General features: G+C 48.1%; 2 protein-coding genes, 1 long non-coding RNA gene and 1 other non-coding gene across 7 annotated transcripts in view; 1 reads left to right on the top strand and 3 right to left on the bottom strand.

Annotated features, from left to right (window-relative positions):
• Positions 1–14918, bottom strand: part of AP2B1 (adaptor related protein complex 2 subunit beta 1) — a 77869-nt gene extending 62951 nt beyond the window's left edge. The window contains exons 1-5 of one of the 4 annotated variants that reach the window (XM_048324212.1): positions 14841–14918; positions 10610–10667; positions 8536–8641; positions 6443–6578; positions 4604–4849 (exon numbers count right to left, since the gene is read on the bottom strand). In XM_048324212.1, the coding sequence (XP_048180169.1) occupies positions 4604–4849; positions 6443–6578; positions 8536–8641; positions 10610–10646 (525 nt within the window). In that variant the 5' untranslated portion in view covers positions 10647–10667; positions 14841–14918. Of the gene's footprint in view, positions 1–4603; positions 4850–6442; positions 6579–8535; positions 8642–10609; positions 10668–14785; positions 14810–14831 lie in introns of those variants that run through there. The other 3 variants (XM_048324209.1, XM_048324210.1, XM_048324211.1) reach the window with 3 other exon arrangements.
• A 117-nt stretch (positions 14919–15035) lies between these two features.
• On the top strand, positions 15036–18612 carry PEX12 (peroxisomal biogenesis factor 12). The gene is made up of 3 exons (XM_048324900.1): positions 15036–15188; positions 15586–16130; positions 16790–18612. The coding sequence occupies exons 1-3, from the start codon at positions 15063–15065 to the stop codon at positions 17187–17189; spliced, it is 1071 nt and encodes a 356-aa protein (XP_048180857.1). The 5' UTR covers positions 15036–15062; the 3' UTR covers positions 17190–18612.
• A 910-nt stretch (positions 18613–19522) lies between these two features.
• LOC125336416 lies at positions 19523–20859 on the bottom strand. Its single transcript, XR_007207751.1, has 2 exons — positions 20677–20859; positions 19523–19935 (listed from the first exon to the last, which is right to left on the bottom strand). It is a non-coding gene; the product is annotated as an uncharacterized LOC125336416 (long non-coding RNA).
• Positions 20387–20482, bottom strand: LOC125336507. The gene has a single exon (XR_007207779.1). It is a non-coding gene; the product is annotated as a Z30 small nucleolar RNA (small nucleolar RNA).
• Positions 20860–20926: the final 67 nt, after the last annotated feature.

Raw genomic sequence — 20926 nt, 5'->3', positions numbered from 1 at the left:
GAAAAATAAAAGGAAGATCATCTTCCTCTATAGGGTCATCCAGAAAGCTCCCCCATACACACTGAAGTTCTGGCAGAGAAGGAACCTACATCCCTTGCAGGCACAGCAGGAGAGCACCATGATCTCTATCTACAGGTTTTTAGTCTCACCTGTGAGCTGTGGGAACTCAATACTGCTGGAGGGAATTCGGATCAGATCAAGGTGGACCTCACCACCTCCAGCTGTCAGATCTCAGATTCCCTTCTTAGTGTGGTTAATGCTAAAGGCAAAAAACCGCCCAGGTACAAGAGAGTTTAATTACACTCCACACGCTTGGTGCATTTACTCATCAGTTATGTGATCTCAGGTTACTCTGTGCTGAGTCACAGCAGTGTTTCTCCCAATAAATAGTGATGTAGAGGGTAAACACAGCACAGTAAGTCTGTACAGCTCACAAAAACACAGCAGCAGAACAGCCACACCTGAAAAACCTTGGAGCCAGCACGAGGAAGAAGAAATGCTACAGGAAGGAATTAAAAACTGAACAGAACCTAGGAAATAACAGGGAGAAGGTGACATCAGTTAACTTAAGCCATGTGGATAACAGATAGATTGGCAAGGAATCTATTCCATGAGTTAAAAGTTACCTTAGAAGGTCAAGGATTGAAAATATTTGGAGAGAAAGGTTGTTCCACTCAAATATTAAAAGACCAGTCTGGCTTTAGATGGATTTCCTCTCATGTTTTTCTGCTAATATTTACATTCCTGAAGAAAACCAAGCGCAGGGATAAAAGCCAGGAGAGAAGTAGTTACAAGATAAAGTGTCTAAAGATGGTCAGCTTTCGTTCTGCTTTCAGCTGCTGCCATCTCGTGGTCTGCTCTCCCTCTCCTGGGCTCAGCACTTCCCATGCTCCACGGAGGAGCAGTCATTGGATGGGAGTCAGAAAGGCCAGACCAAGACAGCATCAGGAAAAAAAATAATAATAAAACAAAGGTTTTTCCACGACTTCAGAGAACCTCTGGCCACCAGTAGGTGTGGAACACTCCTACCTCTCTCTCCTCACTATTACCTACTGCTGCTGCTGGGTGTGAACAGAGTTCTGCAGTAACCCAGAATGCACAAAGATCTCCTTTGGGAATCCTGATTTTGTTAGAACATGAGGATTAAGGGAGAACACACTTCTGAGCTGCATTATACACAGGTTACCAGCAAGAGAGGTGCTGAGGACTGAGCAAGTGCAGCTGCCCAAGGCAGCCAGGCCTCAGCTTTATATTCCTCCAGTCCTGCTTCTGCTGAGCTTCACGTGCAGAAATGCAGGGTGAAAAAAGGATGGATTTGCCTCAAGACAGCTTTGGGACGGAATAAGAGCTCCCTCTATGGAAGGATCCTCTTCAGCAGGATCCCGACTGACAAAGGGCAGCCACAAACACTTCAGACCCGTCTGTAAAATGAGATTAAAGACTTCTTCACAATCAAACTTCTGCAGTGCAGCTGAACCCTGCCCTTGTAGGGGTTTTTGGGCCATTGCCTGCACAAGACATCTCAGATAACTCTGCTGTCATGTCAAAAGCCACCAGCCCACCTGGTACCTCGCCAGATACATCCACATCAGTATCTATGCAACTAGAAATTTGAATTAATTCACCCAGAGGATGCACCTGCACCAAAAAAAAAAAAAAAAAAAAAAAAAAAATCACTTTATGGAACTAAGGCCACATCCTGACAACAAAAAACCCAGATAAAAAGGGGAAAGAACCCAGGCTGTGCACCTACAGCACCTCAACAGGACTTCAACACCCTGAACATCCCCAAAGGCTGCTGGTTTATTAACACAGAATAATGCCATTAGTCCAAAAATACAGGAAAAAAAAGAACAAACCCAAAATGTTTCTGACAAGGTCACCTCCAACTTAGTCAGACAACCCTACGATGAAGGTGATCTGAGCCCAGAGAAAAATGCACCCTGATCTCTGCACAATTCTGAGGCAATTAGTGAGCCACAGATGGAGAGGTTCCTCTACCAAGCACCCAGCTAAAACGCTTAGAGCTTGCTCATGTGCTAGAGGCAACCAATTACAAAGCCATAATAAAACCCTTCTTGAAGACTATTTTTCAGCTGCAGCCTTTTTTAGCTCCAGCTCAAAATCCTCATTTCTCAGAAGAGAGAACAAGTGTGGATTTCCCATCTAAAAAAATCTGCTTCACTAAGTATCTAATGTTGCCCATTTCCACAAGCCATCAAAAGAGGAGAAACGTTTATAATATAAATATGAATGAGCTTGGCTAACAGGTTGCAATGATTGAGATGCACCATTTACAGAGGAATAGGCCATCAGAATACATCCAGCTGTACCCTTCCTTCCAGCAATCTTTCTTTTGATAGCCAATACTGATACAGACATTTTATTTCAAAAGACCTTCCAGGCAGGAATGCATTCCAAGGAAAAATACCTTAATAAATATCAACTTGAACACAAATATAACTTAGCTGGCAATCACAATTCAAGGTCATCAGGAACTGAAGTTTCACACGGAGAAAGCAGCAATGAGGTGGATGGTTTGACCAGGAAGATGAACCTCAATGAGGGGTGGATAATTCCGGTACTTTTGAGGCAATCGCTGTGCCACAAAGGCACGAATTGCAGAGGATCAACTTAACTAGAAGGAATGTCTTTTTCTACTCAAATTGTAACCAGGTTAAATATTGTATTAATTCAGCAGCTCTGAGAGCCTCAAGCCTTTGATAAAATCTTTCCCCATGCACCCTTAAAAAGCAAAAATATGATGCCCGATCTACAGTAAAACCTGGGAAACCAGTACACAGAACACCAGAATCCTCTCAAAGCCTGCAGATCTGAAAACACACCCCAGGCGTCACCGTCACCATCACTCCTCCAAATTGCATTTTCCTGCTGTGAATGCTCAGTTTTGGAAAGATCACGTGAGTACAACATGAGGCAGGTACTGTGACCCTGCACAGCTTCAAGAGAGCTGTCCCAGCCCACCCTCATTACCACCAAGGAGCTCATGAGTTTTCCTGATGTTTTATTAGGAGCCCTGTGCTACTTTTGGAGGTTTATTTAGCAAATGGAGCACACACTGCCCTTTGGTATTTTCCCTCTTCTCTCCATTCATTAAGTCAATATGAAGTTGATGCACGTTTTAAATATATATCTGTGCTCTCCTGTCAGCCAATGGTTCATTTACCAAACCACTGAGCTCCACAGAGATCAACAAGCACAAAGGGCAAGCAAAACCTTGTTATTTCTCCTGAAGTACCACATCTCTTCATCCAGAGCTCTTCAACTCATATCCATGTGGCTGTAATCAGAACAAAATCAGAGCTGGAACCAAGTGGGAGAAGAGGAGGTTCTGCTCCTGCTGCTTGGGAGCTGCTGAACACGATGGCCAGCACTGAAGTGGAACTAAAGAAGCCCAAGCAAGTCCCTTCAGAGGCTGCAAGGCACACCCTCCACATTGAATTGGAACAGCAGGTGTTTCTCTCTATGCCCCAGAGTTGCCTAGACAAAGAAAGCATCTTCAAGTAATCATCAATATTCACACAGGAGCCTGGCATAAGAAAAAGAATCAGGCAGGCAGATAAAAAGAACAACTTGTAAAAGAGCTGGACATCAGAGCAAAGAGGCGTCTGTATCTCCTCAGAGACAGCACCACTCTGACTGCTGCCTGTGACAGTCAGACACCAAGTTTTACTGCCTCTAGGAAGTCTTTCAAAGAGCAATCAGCAGCCTTCACTCTCCTCCCGAACGGGATGGCACCTTATCACCTGCACTTGGTTTACCTGAGGTGCCCAAAGACAGCTCCAGCAGGACAGAAATTCTGTGGTTTGACTCATGCAGCATAGAAAGAGCTGTTAGACCTGCCCTAATAATGTGAGATTGTCTTTAAGCAGAGTCTGTGCTCTAAAAGAGCTAAAAAAGTAGCAGTCATCCTTAAACTCTGAGTTAAACTGAGCTGCAGAAGTTTTCTTCCCTACTAAGGGGCAGGATGATATTGGTATGCTCCCTGGATCCCAGCAGGAAATAGGAAACAGTATTGAATGAAAGGAGGATGCGGTGGGGCACTTAAATTCCTTGGCCACCACCTTCTAGTCACAAAATAATAGCAGGAGACACCTGGCTTGGAAGTGGACCCTTCATCAAGCATAATTAAATGCTGATTTAGCAGGTAATTTATTCCTGTGAAATTCTCAGTCATGATCTCCACCTCTGCTCTGACCACTCATTTAACTTTATTAAAAACATTAGCATCGATTTTCTCCACTCATTACAAGCCAGTGGATTTATCTGCATTAGCAAATGAATTCATCCCAACTCTTATTCCAAGAAGAGCCAAAGCCTGCAGGAAAGCAAGAGCTCCAAGCTGTCACCAAGGGAGCAGCATCACGTATTTCTTGCTCTTCTGACTCACCTGGCCAGGAAGTTACACTTTTGCAGCACTCAAGACAGCCAAAAGCACAAACAGATCAAACTAAAGAATATATTTCCTGTTTTCTGAGGCAACAAGTGTTCTCTAACCAACAGAATCACGCCAGTGAAAAACCTTTTACGTTTCTGATTATCAAACAACACAAACTCAAGCAATGTGCTGGGAATACATTACCATGGGATTGGAGTCTGCAATCAGGTCACGCAGGGAATCCAGGAATCCTTGGTCCTCCACCATCTGGGCATTGATGTCGTGCAGCTTGGCCACGCAGACAGCTGCAGTTTTCCTCACGTAGGGGTCCTCATCCTTCAGACACTTGCGGAGAGGCTCACACAGGTACTCCGTGATTTTATCCACGCGGATGCAGCCCATGGTGCGCACGGCCAGGGCACGGATCAGAGGGTTTGGGTCTTCACAGTCCTGCACCAGAACAGAAACAAATCTGCACCAGCAGCCACTGATTCCCTGCAGCCAGAACCAGGCTGCTCTTACCTAAGAAGCATCTCTCTGATTACACGCTAAGAGCCAGGCAAGTATTTCAGATCAGGGATAATGTTGCTGCTTCACAGACACATTTCACACTGTCTCAAGATGTTTCCATCTTGTAAAATTGTCATCTTGGTGTCCCTTCGTTCTCTCAGCAAAGCTGCTTTCAACATGATCCAACAGCTAAGCTGGAGAGGCAGCTCTCAGCACCAAAAATGCACCACAGATAACCCCCAAGACAAAGGAATTCACTGATTTCCAACCTTCCTGGTTTAAAGGAGCAAGAGATGTAATGGGAAAAATCACAATGCAACAGTCATCAAGGCCTATTTCTTAAAGGCCAAACACAAACATCCCTGAAGTTACAACATGTGAAGCACTAAAGCAAAGGCTGCTCTAGAGGTGCTTTTCTGAAGAGGAGAAAGAAAAAGCAGACAGGAATATAACATTTGGAACTTCAAGACTACATAATTTCCCATATATCCAGTCCATCTACATCTCTGGGCTCCTCTGAAATCAGCCTGTAAAGGGATGGCTACAGAACAACCTACAAAAGCATTTACCTGTCACTGTCCAAATTTCCTGCAGCTGAAAAACTACTCTTAAAGCCTCCAAGAGAAGTGACACGTCCTACCAGTGCATTCCAAACCTTGAACTGGGAACTGTGTGTGAAGTGCTGAGTTAGTGCAGGCCAGTGTCAACACTTGCTCTTCACTAACACCTGTCCCTCAGTTTGCCAAAAGGGACACCAGACTTTTCCCTGTAGGGCATGAGATGGAAAATATCATTTTGTTAGTCCATTCTAACAGAATAACACTTTAAAGACAGACAATATTCCTTCCAGAGAGGAATACAGGGACATCCTCTCTGGCCAGAGGAGCAGACCTGCTCTCAGCTTAGATCTTCTCACCTCTTTCTGCCTCAAGAACCACAAGAGAAACTTGAAACTCAGCCCCATTCCCCAGCATCTCAGATTTTAAAACACTCTAAGAGGAGTCTCAAACTTCTTCCAAGCACTGGGTTTTATCTTGCACAACACGGGACTGAAATAACATTTCCTAGATAAGGAGAGGCAACCTGACAACAGAACTAAAGGCTACACAGCAATCAGGCTGTTGTTTTCCCAGTGAACTGTCTCTCAGTTTCACCAGAGATAAAGCTTTTCCACACAGAGCACAGCTGAAACATCCAAACAGGAAGTTTGATATCCATGTCTCAGATACTACAAAGGCTGGAAGATGAAACAGATAAAATCTGTTTTCCAATACCAGAAGTTGGTAAAACAATAGAAGCAGCTTTCCCTGGAGCAGGCTCTCTCACAGCCACTTCCAGGGGTGCTGAAGTCATCTCCTCTGCAAAAACCAGAAGGAACAAGTGAGAGAAAGGACCCAGATCTAGTGGATTCAGCACCCTCCTCTACGAGCCCAGCCCCAAAGCAGAGCTAAAGCTCCCAAAGGCTGATGGACAAAGATATGCTGGCAGCCACTGTGCTGGACCCGTTTCTGACGTGCCAGGGGAGCAGGTTACCTTCACAAAGCTGTTGACAGCCATGATGGCCATGTCTGGCTGGCTTTTGGCATAGTTCATCAGGTACAGGTAGACCAGCTTCTTCAGCTCCAAGTTGTCAGTCTGCATGCAGTTGACAACATCAGGGAACAGAGAGCTGCACAGACAATGCAAGGATACAATCAGAGAATTGGTTAGGTTAGGAAAGACCTGCAGTTCCCCCAGCACTGCCACAACCATGTCCCCAGGTGCCACATCTACACACCTTCTAAAGCTCTTCCAGGGATGGTAACCCCACCACTGCCCTGGGCAGCCTGTTACAATCCCATCCGAACCTCCCAGGCACAACTTGAGGTTATTTCCTCTCATCCTGTAACTTGTTACCTGGGAGAAGAGACTGACCCCCACCTACACCCTCCCATCAGGGAGTTCAGAGAGTGAGAAGGTTCCCCCTGAGCCTCCTTTTCCCCAGGCTGAGCCCCTGCTGCTCCCTCAGCTGCTCCTCATCAAACTTGTGCTCCAGCCCCTCAATGCTTTTTTGTCATGAGGGGCCCCAAACTGCTCCCAGGATTTGAGGTGTGGCCTCACCAGTGCCCAGCACAGAGGGACCATCACTGCCCTGGTCCTGCTGGCCACACTATTCCTGATACAGGCCAGGTGCCATTGGCTCTCTTGGCCACCTGGGCACACACCAGCTCATGTTCAGCCACAGATGAGCAGCACCCCTAGGTCCTTTTCCAGCTTTCCAGCTGCTCTTGCCCACGCCTGGAGTGTTCCAGGGGTTGTTGTGACCTGAGTGCAGGACCTCATATCATGGAGCCTCACACTCCTGGCCTCAGCCCATGGATCCAGCCTGTCCAGATCCCTCTGCAGAGCCTTCCTGCCCTCCAGCAGACCCACACTCCCACCCACAAGATAAAAGAGTGAGGTTGCATGGCATGCAGAGGGGATAGTAACAATATCAAGGAAGCCAGAAAAACTGCAGTTCCATTTTAAGCACCCTGCTGTTTAATGAAAGGTCACCTTCCCTTTCAAAGCAGTTTGCAATGACTTTTATAATAATCATTTCATCTCTTCTGTGGCTTTAACATAAGAAGAGGTGAAAACTAATGTAATTTCCTAAAAGTGCTTTAACTGGGGAGTTCACCAAACAAGAAAACTCTACCATGCCAGGCCTGGAAATGAACCTACAAGAGAAAAAAAAAGTTGCTTTAAAATGTTTTGGTCCTGCAGGACACTTCTGAAGAACCTGCCAGATTTCAGACTAGTAAAGCCCAGAGGGATTAGAAGCTTAAACACTGACAAGCTGGATTTCACTCAAATGTCAAGCAGCCATCTGTAAACAGCACTGCAGAATAACACAGGAAGTTACACAAAGATTCTGCAGCTGCCAGGTTTGCTGTGGGGATCTAAAGGTGAAGGATAAGTGCTGCTGGCAAAAAAGATTAGGGTTTTTTTCCCTTCCAGTTTATATGTTCCTTCATTCTATGATGAAGTCATGATGCTAAATTTGCAACCTTATATTGATTTCCGTGGCAACAGACAACGCTGCCATGAATCCAGAATTACTGACTCTCTGCTAGGCTCTGGGAACAGGAGAAGCTGGAAGGGAGAAAGCACTCACTCCAACAGGTTTTTCTGGTTGTCTCAGAAAACAGTGTTTGGGACAGTGCTGCAGAGGTAAATGCCAGTGTCCTTCAGCTGCAGGAAGACACAGGTTCAATTTCAAAATCACCCATTTTAACATGTAGCTTCAATTTATGCTGTGCTAGATAAGGCTAAGAAAAACTTGGAATTACCTTTGTAACACTAAAACCCAGGACAGGAAGCAGCAAGAAAACATCATCTAAAGTGACCTACAAAATGGCTGAATTCTGGATCTGTTTTAAATAAAAAGGGCTCTCGGCACTGAGCTAAGCCCACACTGCAAACAGTTGTTTCTCTTGCTTTCAGTGACAGGAAGGAGCTCAGGAAACCTGTGATTTGGGCACAGTACAGACAAAGACACAGCCATCCTCACCAAGGTGCCAAACTCAGAGCTGCTCCACCAACATGTGTTACTACACCTGAGTCTCAGGACAATCTGAGCTGCCACAGGTACAAGCTGCTTTTACCTGACATCCTTTCCCACGGTCATGGCTGCAATAACCTTCTTTACAGCTTCTTTCCTCTTCTCTTTCTTTTCATTGTTGAGTTCAGCCTTCAGTTCAAAAATCTCTCCTGGCAGAAGACAAAAAAACCAGACTGAGCCTCTCAGGAGAAGAAAAGGGTCTTGTTTTAGGGGTAGTTCAAGGGTGAGTTTTTGCTTCCTTGGCCTGTCATTGCAATAAAACTGGTCCAGCACCACTTGGAAGCTGTCAGACTTTATGGAGACCATGGTTCACTGAGAAGCAAAGCTGCAACACTCAAGGGACTGATATGACTACACCTTGCAAAGGAAAATGCCATGAACAAGAAGCATGCTGCGTGTGGCAGCTCTCCCACTCCCAGGACACCAAATCACATCCCTGGAGCGTCTGTTTCTCTGAGGCAACCATTACATAACCAGGATGAAAAGATATTTGGAGATGCCAGATTCGTGCCTGCAAGAAACAACCTAAGCTAGGAATTTTGCCCAGACTTTTTAAGTTTTGCTCATCGTTGCCTGCTTCCTGAGAAAGCTGGAGCGGGGCCCAAATGTTGTGGGACACAGTGGCTGAAACAGCAAAAACGTGTGTTTAATCCAGTGGAAAAAAGCTAAAAAGACAGAGCTACCACTAACAAAAGCTGCATGTAACACAGCTTGCCTGGATTCCAAGGTTCCCAAATCAGCCTTTTCCACGATTTATTCTTCCAGGTATTACTGTGTAGAAAGCCACTTCAGGCTGGGTCACCCAAGTGGCAAAGCAAGTTTATAAACTAAAGCAACATGTGCACAAGGCTGTTTAACAGGCCTGTTCCAGACAGAGCCAGTGGTATGAGAAGGATAATGCTCCCAACAGACAGACAGACAGCTTTCCTCAGCAAGGACAGCCAGCATTCCCACCGGGAGCCACAGCCTGAGCACACATCACCAACATCAAAATATCCCTGACGAAATTCTAGCACCAACTTTCAATCCCTACACTTGCTCCGAGCAGCAGCACTAATTAAACCCTGACACAGAGAGACTATCAGAGACTCCAAAAAAGAAGAGAAGCTGCTGCAGTGCAGAGACCACTCGTTATCCCTCCTGCCTGAGGAAGAGCCTGGCATTACTCACCTAGAGCTTGTGCCCTGGAGCAGAGCTGAGCCAGCTCCAGCCCTCGCACAGCCCAGACTGGCTCCCTGCAGCCAGCCCTCAAAAACCTGCCTTTAGCTCTGAACTTCAGAGCTGCTCCTTAGAAAGATGTCAACTGCATTAGCTTCATTTATGAGCTCATGGTGAAGCTTAATGACACACAAATAGATCAACAGTGTGGGTTTTTTCACTGGCAAGCATTCAGAGGGAGCACCCAGCCATTCTGCAAAGGAGAGGTTAATGCAAACCATTTTCCACATCTACTGGAGAACGATCAGGCTTAAACTGCACTCAGCAAGTGTTTTATTCAAGAACAGGTTAGAAAATCTGCCTGGGACAGTGTCAGCAGAACAACCCCTGCTCTGAAACAGCTGAATGAGTAAAATAATCCCAAAGATCCTTTCCAGGCTTCCCATTTTTAAGAGCAGCAGTTTGTCCTGAGGTGAGATGACCACCACACCTGCAGTAAAGGCACAGGAAAGTCAAACAGAGCAGCTGCAGCTTTGGAGAAAATAGCAGCAGGAAAACCCATTATGTTTGCTTGATGTACATATCCAAAATATTAAAGTCTTCACATCAACTTAATCCTGTGATGCCCAACTTAACAACCACCCTTAGTCTGGCACTTGTTAGCCTATAACCAAAACTTTCTCTCTGACCAGATCTGCACTCATATCCCAATGTTTTGCTTTCTGATCCTTGAAAAGGCAGAAATTTGGGTCATTTTGTGCATCATAAAACCTTATAATAACCCAGTTTTGTCTTTTGTCACCATGTGACCTACTTTGGAAGTTTCTCCCTGGATGATTAAGAAGAGAAACAGGGACAGAGCTACCAGAAAAGCACAAGTGCTCCTGCATGCAGTTAAAAAAGCTGTGTAAAAATAGCCACCCACCACCTCCAATCCACTGCACCAGCTCAACACCAACCTTTTTTATTGGTCGTGAAGTATTTGGAGTCCGTCATGGTTCCAGCTCCTTAAAACACCTGAGAATAAGAAGAACAAGAAAAGAACGAGTCAGCTCCGAATGCTGTTTGGTGGCAACACCCAGTTTGTGAGGCAGGAACTCGATGGTTGGTGAGCGAGGCAGGAAGCAAAAAGCTTCACATCCCAATCTTCATCGTGCACCTGCTGCTGGTATTCCTTGGCAAAGCCAGGGATTTAAAGGGCTTGGTAAAAACACAACAGTGGTGCTCAGCCCAGCTTCCCAAATTCTCAAGTCTCAGCAGGCAAAAGGCATTTTTTTAACTCCTTATAATCAGCAGAGGCTGGTATGCTCTGCAGCTGTCTTTCCTGGGTACACAGATTCATTTTCCAAGGAAAAGCACATCCAGTGTCTCGCCTGGCAGTGAGAAGTCCATGTTTCACACAAAGGAAGCTGTCATCTCCCCCTAACGATATCTGCCTGTGCTGCATCTTGATGGAAGGCACAATTAACCCCACTTGCAACACCCACCCCAGGCCTTTTCATTCCTTTCCCTCCTTTTGTTCCCAAGAGATGCAAAACAGTGGTTTTTTGAAAAGAAAAGCCATTACTTTTCAGTTCTCTCAAGCTTGAAATTGAAATATTTCTCTGCCAAGATCTGACATCCCACCTCTGAGACACACACACAAAGCTCATTATTTCAGTGCTGCTCCACTTTTTTTTCTGTGGACAGGATGGAAAAATGCTGTTGGAGCAGCAAGTGCTCAGCAGAGCCATGGGAGTGGTCTCACCAGCACTTCTCTTGCCCCACAGAACTAAATTAATGCCTTGGAATACAGGGATTGCCCAAACATATGTGGATATCCATCATTTTATTCTTACAATTGCTAGCTTTGTGACAAATATAAAACAATTCTCCAAACAAGCAGAGGAACGGGCAGTTTTACTGCTTTTGATGAAAGTCTGTATCAATGCTGGGAACTATGACCCTAAAACCATCTCAAAAAGGATTTTATCATTTCTTTCCTCCTTTTTCTATTTTTTTGCCCCAATTCCCCTTTTCTTAATCGTTCCATGACCTTAAAGGCTGCCAGCAAAGCAGTAAATCATCTGTTCCCTAAATGCTGCCTGTCCTGCCTCTCTAAACCCTGCAGGTCTTGCTGGCTCAGCAACAAAAGGACCAGCACAGCTTTGAACTCCAGGACTGCCCAGCAGTGCAATCAGATTGTTGTTCCTTAACCCTTTCCCTCCTCATCCCTTCACCAGCCCCAATGCCAGCACCATTCCTTTTCCCCCCATCCACCTGGATCAGTTTAACACCTCAGCAGTTGAATTCCCAGCAGCAGCTGAGGGGTAACACCCCAATTTCCAGCCCTTTCTCGTGGCAGTGCTGGGGTCGTCCTGCCCAACATCTGGATGAGGAACAACCTGTTGCTTTCCCAGCTTCCTGGAGCTGCTGCCTGCCTGGCTGCCACCTCATCCAATTAGGCTGAATTACTGAGTTTGGTGTGATTTCTCTCCCTTTCTGTTCCCGCTGAGCTGGAGATCAAACTATGCCTGGAGACAGCTCTGGAAACACATTCCTCCTGCAGAGGAGCTTTAACCTCCTTCCAAAACAGAGGCTGGGTTGGAAAAGCCACACGAGCCACAACGAGTGCAATTTTTCCAGCAAAAATCTCACAGCTCCCCCCGAAAGCAGAGGCTGCTGTGGCGCTCGTTTTGTAATTAAAATCAGAGTCTGTGCTCAGCTGCAATGTTATTGCTGACAGAGTCCTTCAGGTTTGAGCCCGGCTTAAAAGGAAGACTTAAAATGTTTTTCTCTACTGGAGTATTTGGCAGAGTGCCATGCAAAAGCATTGAACGTGGCCTCGATGTTCTTTGTTTGCGGTATGTGGGGATTTGTCATCCAGGGTCATGTCTCAGCTGAGCTACTCTAATACAGCTTTAGCTGGGGCCAGAGCAGCAGATTAGAGAGAAAATCGAGGGAAAAAACCAAACCCAAACGCCATAAACATCAGCCCAGTTGCATAAAGCTACACCCAGAGAGGAAGGAACCCTGCTGAATTTCAGAGGCAGCCGTTAAACCCCAAGAACGGGATATTTTGTTGCTTTTCTCCTTTCAGTTATTGTTTTTCTCCTTTCATATACTTGGAAACATGAAGAATCCTAGAAACACCCAGACAGGGCCAAGCACAGCCCAAGTCTTTACAACCTCCTTCAAAAGATGTAAATGAGAGCTGACTTAGGTGCAGCACAGGATAAAGCTCTTTTTCTCACACAGATTGCTACTTCATGTGTGTCAGAGCTTGCTTTGCACACTGTTCAGAGACAGCCTGCCAGCATCACTGGGTATTATCTCATCACTAACAATCTCAGCATGCTTTACAGCAAATGGAACCAAAACAGCCCAGATAATTAAAACACTGCTCTTTGTGTGACTGCAGAAAATGCCAGCTTCTTGGACACCGAGGAGAGCCAAGGTAGATGATAACATCACAAACAGCCTGGTATTTTTAGAAGAAGAATCTACTTCAGATTGCCCCCTCCTCACTATTGTTCTGTGCCCAGCACTTGCTAAGATGGAAACAGGTAAGAGGTGCTCAAAGCTGACAGCAAAAGGCTCCTCCTGATCCAACGCCAGCAAACAAGAAGAAATTAAAAAGAGGAATGAACGGCTCCAGAAAGCTCCAGCAATGCTTAATGCTATAAACAGTGGCTTGACATTTCAATGCAGACTGAACCAAGGCAAGATAAGCCTCCTCAGCCCAAAACCATGCAGAAAACCTGACCCTGTGTCTGACCAACACCTGCTTGACCCCACAGATGACTTCAGTCAGCCTGACCCGCTCCCCGGCACTGATCTCACACAGGAAGGTGGCAGGTTTAAGAGCCTTGGGATTGAGCCAAGCTCCTGGACACTGAAACCATCAATCCCTAAATCTCTCAAGTGATCCCTGGTTTAACTCCAGTGTAAGTGGTGCCACCCATTTTTCCTGGAAAGCCTCTCAAGGAGCTGCATGACAGCCCAAGCGTGGCCCAGGGCCACTGGAGAAACAGGAAGATAAACAGAACAATGGTAGGTGGATGGCAGAGGAAGAGCTGTGCCTGCAGCTCTGAACTTGTGCTGGCACAGGGATTTTTTTTCCATCTTGGGGACCAAACACCCCCTTGGTGATCCTCATTCCACCTGCTCCTCCTATCACCTCCCCATTCCATGGAAGCCCCATCCCAGCTTTGCTGCCAGCCCCTCCCACCCCTCCAGCAGGTCTCCCAATATGCATCCACACTCCTGACTGGCATCCCAGTGCCCCCTGTTCACCTCAGCACCATTCCCCAGATCTCTCTCAGTATCCCCCAGCTGCAGGAGCATTCCCCAGCAATCCCAGTTCCCCTCCCCAGCACCACCAGCCCCAGCAGTGCCTGCCAGTCCCTCTCAGCACCCAGCCCTTATCCCTGCCTGGTCCCACCAGTATCTCAGGAACTTACTGTGCTCATTCCCATCCCACCGAGCCCCACCCCAGTCCATCCCCCAGCACCCCCACCCTCACCCCAGACCAGTGTCTCTTCCCAGGACCCAGTGACCCCCACTCCTCACCCCTCCAGTTTCTCTGCACCCACCTCCCCAGTCCTCCCAGTGACCCCCACTCCTCACCCCTCCAGTTTCTCTGCACCCACCTCCCCAGTCCTCCCAGTGACCCCCAATCCTCTTCCCGTACATCACCAGAGCCACTCCCAGTGCCCCCCCAGCGACTCTCCAAACCCTGTCCCAGTTCCCCCTCCCAGTACTCCACCAGTGCCCCTCACCTCTCCCAGTATCCCCTCCCCACCCTACGCCAGTCCCCCCACCCCTCGTGTCCCCTCAGTATCCCTTCCCAGCGCCCTCCCATCATCCGCCAGCCCCTCCCTAACCAGCATCTCTCCCCGCCCTTTCCCAGTACCCCACCAGTGCCCCACACCTCCTCCCAGTATCCCCTCCCACCACCCCTCCCCACCCTCTGCCAGCACCCCGCCAGTGCCCCTCACCTCTCCCAATATCCTCTCCAAGCACCCCCTCAGCCCCTCCTAATACTCCACCAGTGCCCCTCCCCGCCCTGTCGCAGTCCCCCCTCCCAGTACCCCACCAGTGGCCCTCACCCCCTCCCCGTGTCCCCTCCCCACGCCCCCCAGTGCCCCTCCCACCTCTCCCTCAGTCCCCGTCCCCTCAGCCCCGGCCCCACTCACGGACCGGACTCACCGCTGCGGGGGCGGCGGCGGAACCGGAAGCGGAGGGGCCGGGCGGACTCGCGAGCAGCGAGATCAAACCCTCCCCCGCCCAGAGCGGCCGCGCCCCACCACCATAGAGCAGCGGCAGCGGGCGGAGCGCCGGCGGCCCCGCGCTTCCGGGGGGCGGGACGGAGCGGCGCCCGGCGGGGCGGGGCCGAGGCGCCCCCTGGCGGCGGGGTGGCGCAGCGGTGTCATGGCGGAGGTGGGCGCGCACCTCACGGCCGCCCCGGCCGGCGGGGACCGGCCGTCCGTATTCGAGGCGGTGGCCCAGGACAGCCTGATGGCCGCCGTGAAACCCGCCCTGCAGCACCTGGTTAAGGTGAGGGCGAGACGGGCCGCGGGTGAGGGGAGAGGAGGGATGTCGGCGTGTAACTCCGGCCGCACTCACGGGCAGCGGGACAGTTGTGACTCACCTGGCTTGTGTTGTGAATGAGAGGCGTCGTTTATAGCTGCTGTAATTTATAATTTAGCACTTTACTTTGCTTTCAGGTCCTTCCCTGTGAGGGTGGTGAGGCCGTGGCACAGGCTGCTTAGAGAAGCTGTGGCTGCCCCATCCCTGGGAGTGTTCAAATCCAGGCTGGATGGGGCTTGAAGCAACCTGGCCTAGTGACCCGTGTCCTTGCCCATGGCAGGGGCTGGAACCAGATGATCTTTACTGCTTCTCCCAACCCAAACCACTCTATGATTCCTCCTGTTTTATGTCCCTTTCACAATAGGTGCTTGCTGAGTCTAATCCTGGCCGATACGGTTTCCTCTGGCGCTGGTTTGATGAGATCTACGTCCTTCTGGATTTGCTGCTCCAGCAGCACTACCTGGCCAGGTGCAGCGCATCCTTCTCTGAGAACTTCTACAGCCTGAAGAGGATCCCCATGGGAGAGGGCAGACAGCAACCTCTGGCCACGGCCGGCCTGCCAAAGAGGCAGCACTGGAAGTCTCTGCTCCTGCTGGTTCTTGTTCCTTACCTGAAAGGAAAGCTGGAGAAACTGGTGTCCAGCCTGAGGGAAGAGGATGAGTACTCCATCCACCCTCCATCGTCATCTTGGAAGCGCTTCTACAGAGCCTTTCTAGCTGCCTACCCCTATGTAAACATGACCTGGGAGGGCTGGTTTCTCATCCAGCAACTGTGCTACATCCTGGGGAAGGCTGAGCATCATTCCCCCATGCTGAAGCTGGCAGGTGTCTGCCTGGTCAGACTGACTGCGGAGGATATCCAGGCCTTGGAGAAGAAATGGGCTGAAACCACCCCAAGTCAAACACACAGGTATGGCAGAACCTGGCTCAGCTGCTGCTCTCCAGGGTGTTCCGTGGGTATGTTAATTTAGAGGTGATGCTGCAAGTAAAAGTGCCTTGTTGTCCAAAAATTCAAGTTGAAAATTCCTCTGGCAAAATGTGCTTCAGAAGGGTGTATTGTGAGTGAAAATAAGGAAACCGGTAGCAGGAATTAGTTTGAAACGATGTTGTGGTAACAAAATTGCAGAGTTTGGGGGTGGTTTTACATGCAAGCTTTTATCCTGTTCAGTCTTCCCCTGCACTTTTCCAACAGGGGAGGGGCAGCAGTTGTAGCAATGTTGCTGAAAGGATTGAAACTTAGTTCTTCGATTTTCCTCAGCAGCAGCTAGTCAGGAGCACACTGAATATCCTGTGAAATGGTGATCCAGGAGTGAAACACTCTGTGGTCCAGGACCCTTTAATCCAAACTCTTCTGATTTAGGCTTCTGAACAAAACGGGATTTGGATCTTTCTTAAAATACAAAAAGAACCTGAAACATCCAAAAAAGTGCAAACATGGGACACGCTGACCAACCAACTTAGCATTAAGGAGCTGTGCAAAGCAGTGACTCCCCAGGTGCTTTTTCCTGTGGTTTTTAGATGGATAAATGTGCAGTAGTAACCATCTCTCCCTACTTCTCTCTGCTACAGCTTTACATCACGAGTGCAGTCGGCCCTGAGGAGAGCTCTGAGCGGCATTGCCTTCTCCCTGTCCACCGGCCTGTCCGTCAGCGTGTTCTTCCTGCAGTTCCTGGACTGGTGGTACTCCTCGGAAAACCAGGAGACCATCAAGTCCCTGACAGCGCTCCCCACTCCCCCACCCCCCGTGCACCTGGAGCACGAGCCCAGCTCAGCTCTGCTGCCCAGCCTGAAGACCGTGTGCCCTCTGTGCCGCAAGGTCCGCGTGAACGCCACGGCCCTGGCCACGTCCGGCTTCGTGTTCTGCTACCGCTGTGTCTACAGTTATGTGAAGGCTCACCAGCGCTGCCCAGTCACAGGCTATGCCACAGAGCTGCAGCACCTGGTCAAACTCTACTCTCCTGAGAGCTGAAAGGCTTCCAGGAGCCTCCATCACCTCTGCTTACATCCCGTGGAAGGCTTCGGACTGCCACAGCTCCTCAGGGAGCTCTACAGCGCCTTTGAACTCGGTGGTTCATCAGCTTTGCTGCCTTTGCACATTCTGGCAAGGCTCTCCCCTTTGTTGATAAGCTGTTCAAACATCCTGTGGCAGTTGCAGAGGGATCACACAGCCCCAGCCCCTCAGCCAGCACAGAAATGCCTTAAAAGACCAGCTGAAAGGGAGGAAACATTGATTTGGATAAGAGGAATGCAGGTGTGAGGATCAAAGACCAGCACTGGTCCTGCTTGAGGGCAGGAGCCAGCAAATTAAGGGGGTAGAGAAATTCTCCAAGCAAATTCTTCCTCCCTGGGCAGCTTCCCAGGCCTTTGTGCTGCCCAGGGTGAGCTCTGGCTTTGTCAGAGGTGGAGACAGGCTTAAACCTCTGCTCTTCAGTCTCCTGCATTTTCAGGCTCTTCACCTTGGAATTGAGAGCACCAACCCTCTAATTCCCATCAGCGGTTCTAAATCAAGACTTTTGACTCTTTAAAGGAACAAGAGGTACAAGAGGAATGTGACAATTTTTGCACAAGAGAGAAAATGACAGATTAAAACAGAAACTGCCAAGTGATGGTTTATTGTTAAATAAGTCTTTGCATTTGTTATTATCAGCTTTTATAAAGCCAAATTCTTTCTTGATTGAGAACCTAATTTAATTCTTTTCTGGTTATTGGGAAAACAGTTTGCTCCTCCGGGGGCCCTATTTACATAAGAGAGACAAGACTAAAGCTGCTTTCATCTTTTCATGTGATGATAGTGGATGTAAGATTAGCATTTTGCAGGCTGAGAATCTTTAATGCCTGAGCATTACACTGCAATTATTCCAGCCCCAACCATGTAGCACATTCATATCAGAACAAAACATCCTTCCACTGAACACAGGAGGGAAGAAAACCTGTGTGACATGGTTGGCTCTTGCTTGACACCTGATTTTTCGGGATGGGAGATTGTTTTCCTGACTCTAGGGAGCAGCAGTGCTCCAGATATCACAGTGGCAGTGCTTAGAGACTACGAGAGCAAAGTTAGCTGCACAAAGTACAGGACCCCACTCTGGTCTTTCCAAATTAAGAGATATCTTCTAACATTTAATTCACTGAACCAGGCATCTCATTTTCCCTTCACTTTAGCTCTGCTTCAGAAGATAAAAATCTCCAATATCCTCCCTCATCTGTAAGCAAGAAAGCAAGGTTACCAAATAATGGGGGGAAATGCAGTCATTTGCCTCTTCCCAAAACACCTACTGTAATAAATGAGATTTGTTCCTGATGCTTTATCATCTCTGTACACCTTCCTGACCCTTCTACCTGTGCCCCTATGGAATAATAATAAAAATGTCTCATTTCTCCCTTCTCCAGTAGCTATGGGGTCCATGAAGATACTTCTCTTCCTTTAGAGAGCCACTGAGAACACATGAATCTTACTGGAAGAGAAATCACATCAAGGTGTGAGATTTCCTGAGGTTTCAAATCACTTTTTACTTCTTGTTAATGTCCTGGTGACTCCAATGCAACAGCTCATTTAAATAAGCATTTGACTGATGATTCCTTTTCAGGATAGGTTTATTTTCTTTTTATACTTCCTATACTTTCCAAGTTATGTGTCTGCTGCTTAGGGAGAAGCTGGGCAGGCATGGGACAGACTGACCAGTGCTGACTCACTCACCAGCACCGCAGGGCTCTTGGGCAGGTTTTGCACCATCCTCCCTCTAATGCAGAAGGATTCTCTAACACACAGCAGTTACCTGATCCCACACTGCTCCAGGGCCTCTACAGCTCCTTCTCCCGGGATTAATGCCTCTTCCTCTCCCAAAATGCCCACCAGATGCCCGCCTGCCAGGCCCTGGCTGCTTTCCACTCCCTGCTGCACAACACCCTGTCCCTGCCAAACTTGGATTTGGCCAAGTCCAAGACCTGCACAGAACCACCCACATCGAAGCCTCCCAGTTCTGAGCAGCTGTAATGACTCTTTTACACAATAAATTGTCCTTTAAAGCTTAGCTGAGTAACAAGCATTAAACCCACCATGGTGGGAGGCTCAGCAGCTACCTGGCAGATTTTGTGTGTTCCTGTAGATGGCTGCAGGATGCCAGCTTGGATTTGACTCCTTTGAAAACGCCTGTCCTTAGCAGCCAAATAAATACTCATTTGTCAGGTTTCTTGCTCTAAAACAAAGCTACAAAACCAATTGGGGTTATAGAAGAATTCCCATTTATCTGCTTTTTAATTGTGTTCTTAAAACCACGATGGGCTAAAGACTGACAAGAGAAGTTTTTCCAGGGAGCACCAACTTTATTAAACAAACCTTTGGACTTACATACTGATTTGTGATTTCTATAGAGTCATGTACCACATAAGCCCTCAGGATGCTTTGGTGTTGCTTAATACAATTTCATCAACATTAACAGCAGCACTGGAGTTGTTTGGTAACTCACTGCCACGACTTGACTTTGCAAGTCTTTTAAAAATTCTTTAGTGAACCTAAGGCACATTCACAGCTCATCTGGGCAGTGTTCAAAAATCAGTGCATGAAGCAACTGAGTTTTTGCTGCTTCCTTAACAGAAACAAAGTGGCTTCTCCTGTGAAGGGAAAACCACCATAACATACTCCAAGGTATATATTCCCCATAGATGCTTCCTTCTCCACAAGAAGAGAGAAATCAATATAAAGATGTCATCACAACCTGGAAAAGAACAAAAAACTGAATTAGAGAATAGCCCCATCTCTTTTCTTGGGCCTTTCCCTCAACCCCTAAGGGGTTGCACTTCATCAAGAGTATTCCAAAAATACTCCTGGCTCCCTGCTGGCAATCACTAAATGAGAACACAGCTGAATGAACTGCTAATGAGCTTCTATAGGACAGGCAGCTCAGAGTCTGCATTGCACTTACAGAGAAGACACAGTGGCAGAGTATCTGGAGTTTCGTGATCCACGTCACAAGCAGGAGAAAACCCACAACCCCACCCGCTCACTGCAAGCTCACACTAATGATGCAACAAGTATTTGAGTTACTTTTCAAATCAAGGCTTTGTTTTTCTGCCGCTAAAAGAAATTGCTAAAAGTATTTTTTTTTAGGGTGCATCCAAGTTTCGAGAACAGCAAAGCTATTTCCTGCAGACGAGCTTAGCCTAAAGTAGCTCAGAGAGAAGATTACGTGATCATGCCCTGGTCAGAGCAGACACGGAGTCTCGGCAATACCAGTTCAGACTATACTTCACTCATCATTGCTCTGGGCAAACCTATTTGCCTTCAATAAGGAGCTTGCTCCCAAGCCAGGGGCTGGGAAGTTTCCTCCTCCCCTACGAGGATGAAGCACGTGTAGCAGGGGAGCGCAGGGAGGGAGGCGACATCCCTGCAACAACCGAGCAGGACACAAACCCGGATTCCAAGGTCAGGAAAGCCTGAGGGAAAAACCGTGTCATACCTATAAATACTGCTGCAGTCTGTGTCTCTCCAAGCGTCCAGAGGCCTGTTTGGATCCCTCCCTTCCTTCATGCCATCCGTTTGCACTCTTTCCCATCTCCTTTCCTGTATCCTCCCCACCAGGTCCCTGCAGCCCTTCAGTCTCCAGTTCCTCTGCCCGTGCCCGCCCTACCCCAACCCTGCATCCCCCAGGTTCCCAGATATCCTCCCGCCATGCCCTCCCTCAGCCAGGTTCCCCCCGCCCCCTCAGC

This window comes from Corvus hawaiiensis, chromosome 20 (assembly GCF_020740725.1).
Source record: "Corvus hawaiiensis isolate bCorHaw1 chromosome 20, bCorHaw1.pri.cur, whole genome shotgun sequence".
Classification (NCBI taxonomy): Eukaryota; Metazoa; Chordata; class Aves; order Passeriformes; family Corvidae; genus Corvus; species Corvus hawaiiensis.
Note: the sequence above shows the minus strand (reverse complement) of the source record. Positions and strands in the feature narration are given on the sequence as shown.

Coding starts and splice junctions, on each gene's coding strand:
- PEX12 (XM_048324900.1), top strand. CDS start 15,063: ATGGCGGAGGTGGGCGCGCACCTCACGGCCGCCCCGGCCGGCGGGGAC. Junction 15,189..15,585: donor CCCTGCAGCACCTGGTTAAG/GTGAGGGCGAGA, acceptor CTTTCACAATAG/GTGCTTGCTGAGTCTAATCC. Junction 16,131..16,789: donor ACCCCAAGTCAAACACACAG/GTATGGCAGAAC, acceptor TCTCTGCTACAG/CTTTACATCACGAGTGCAGT.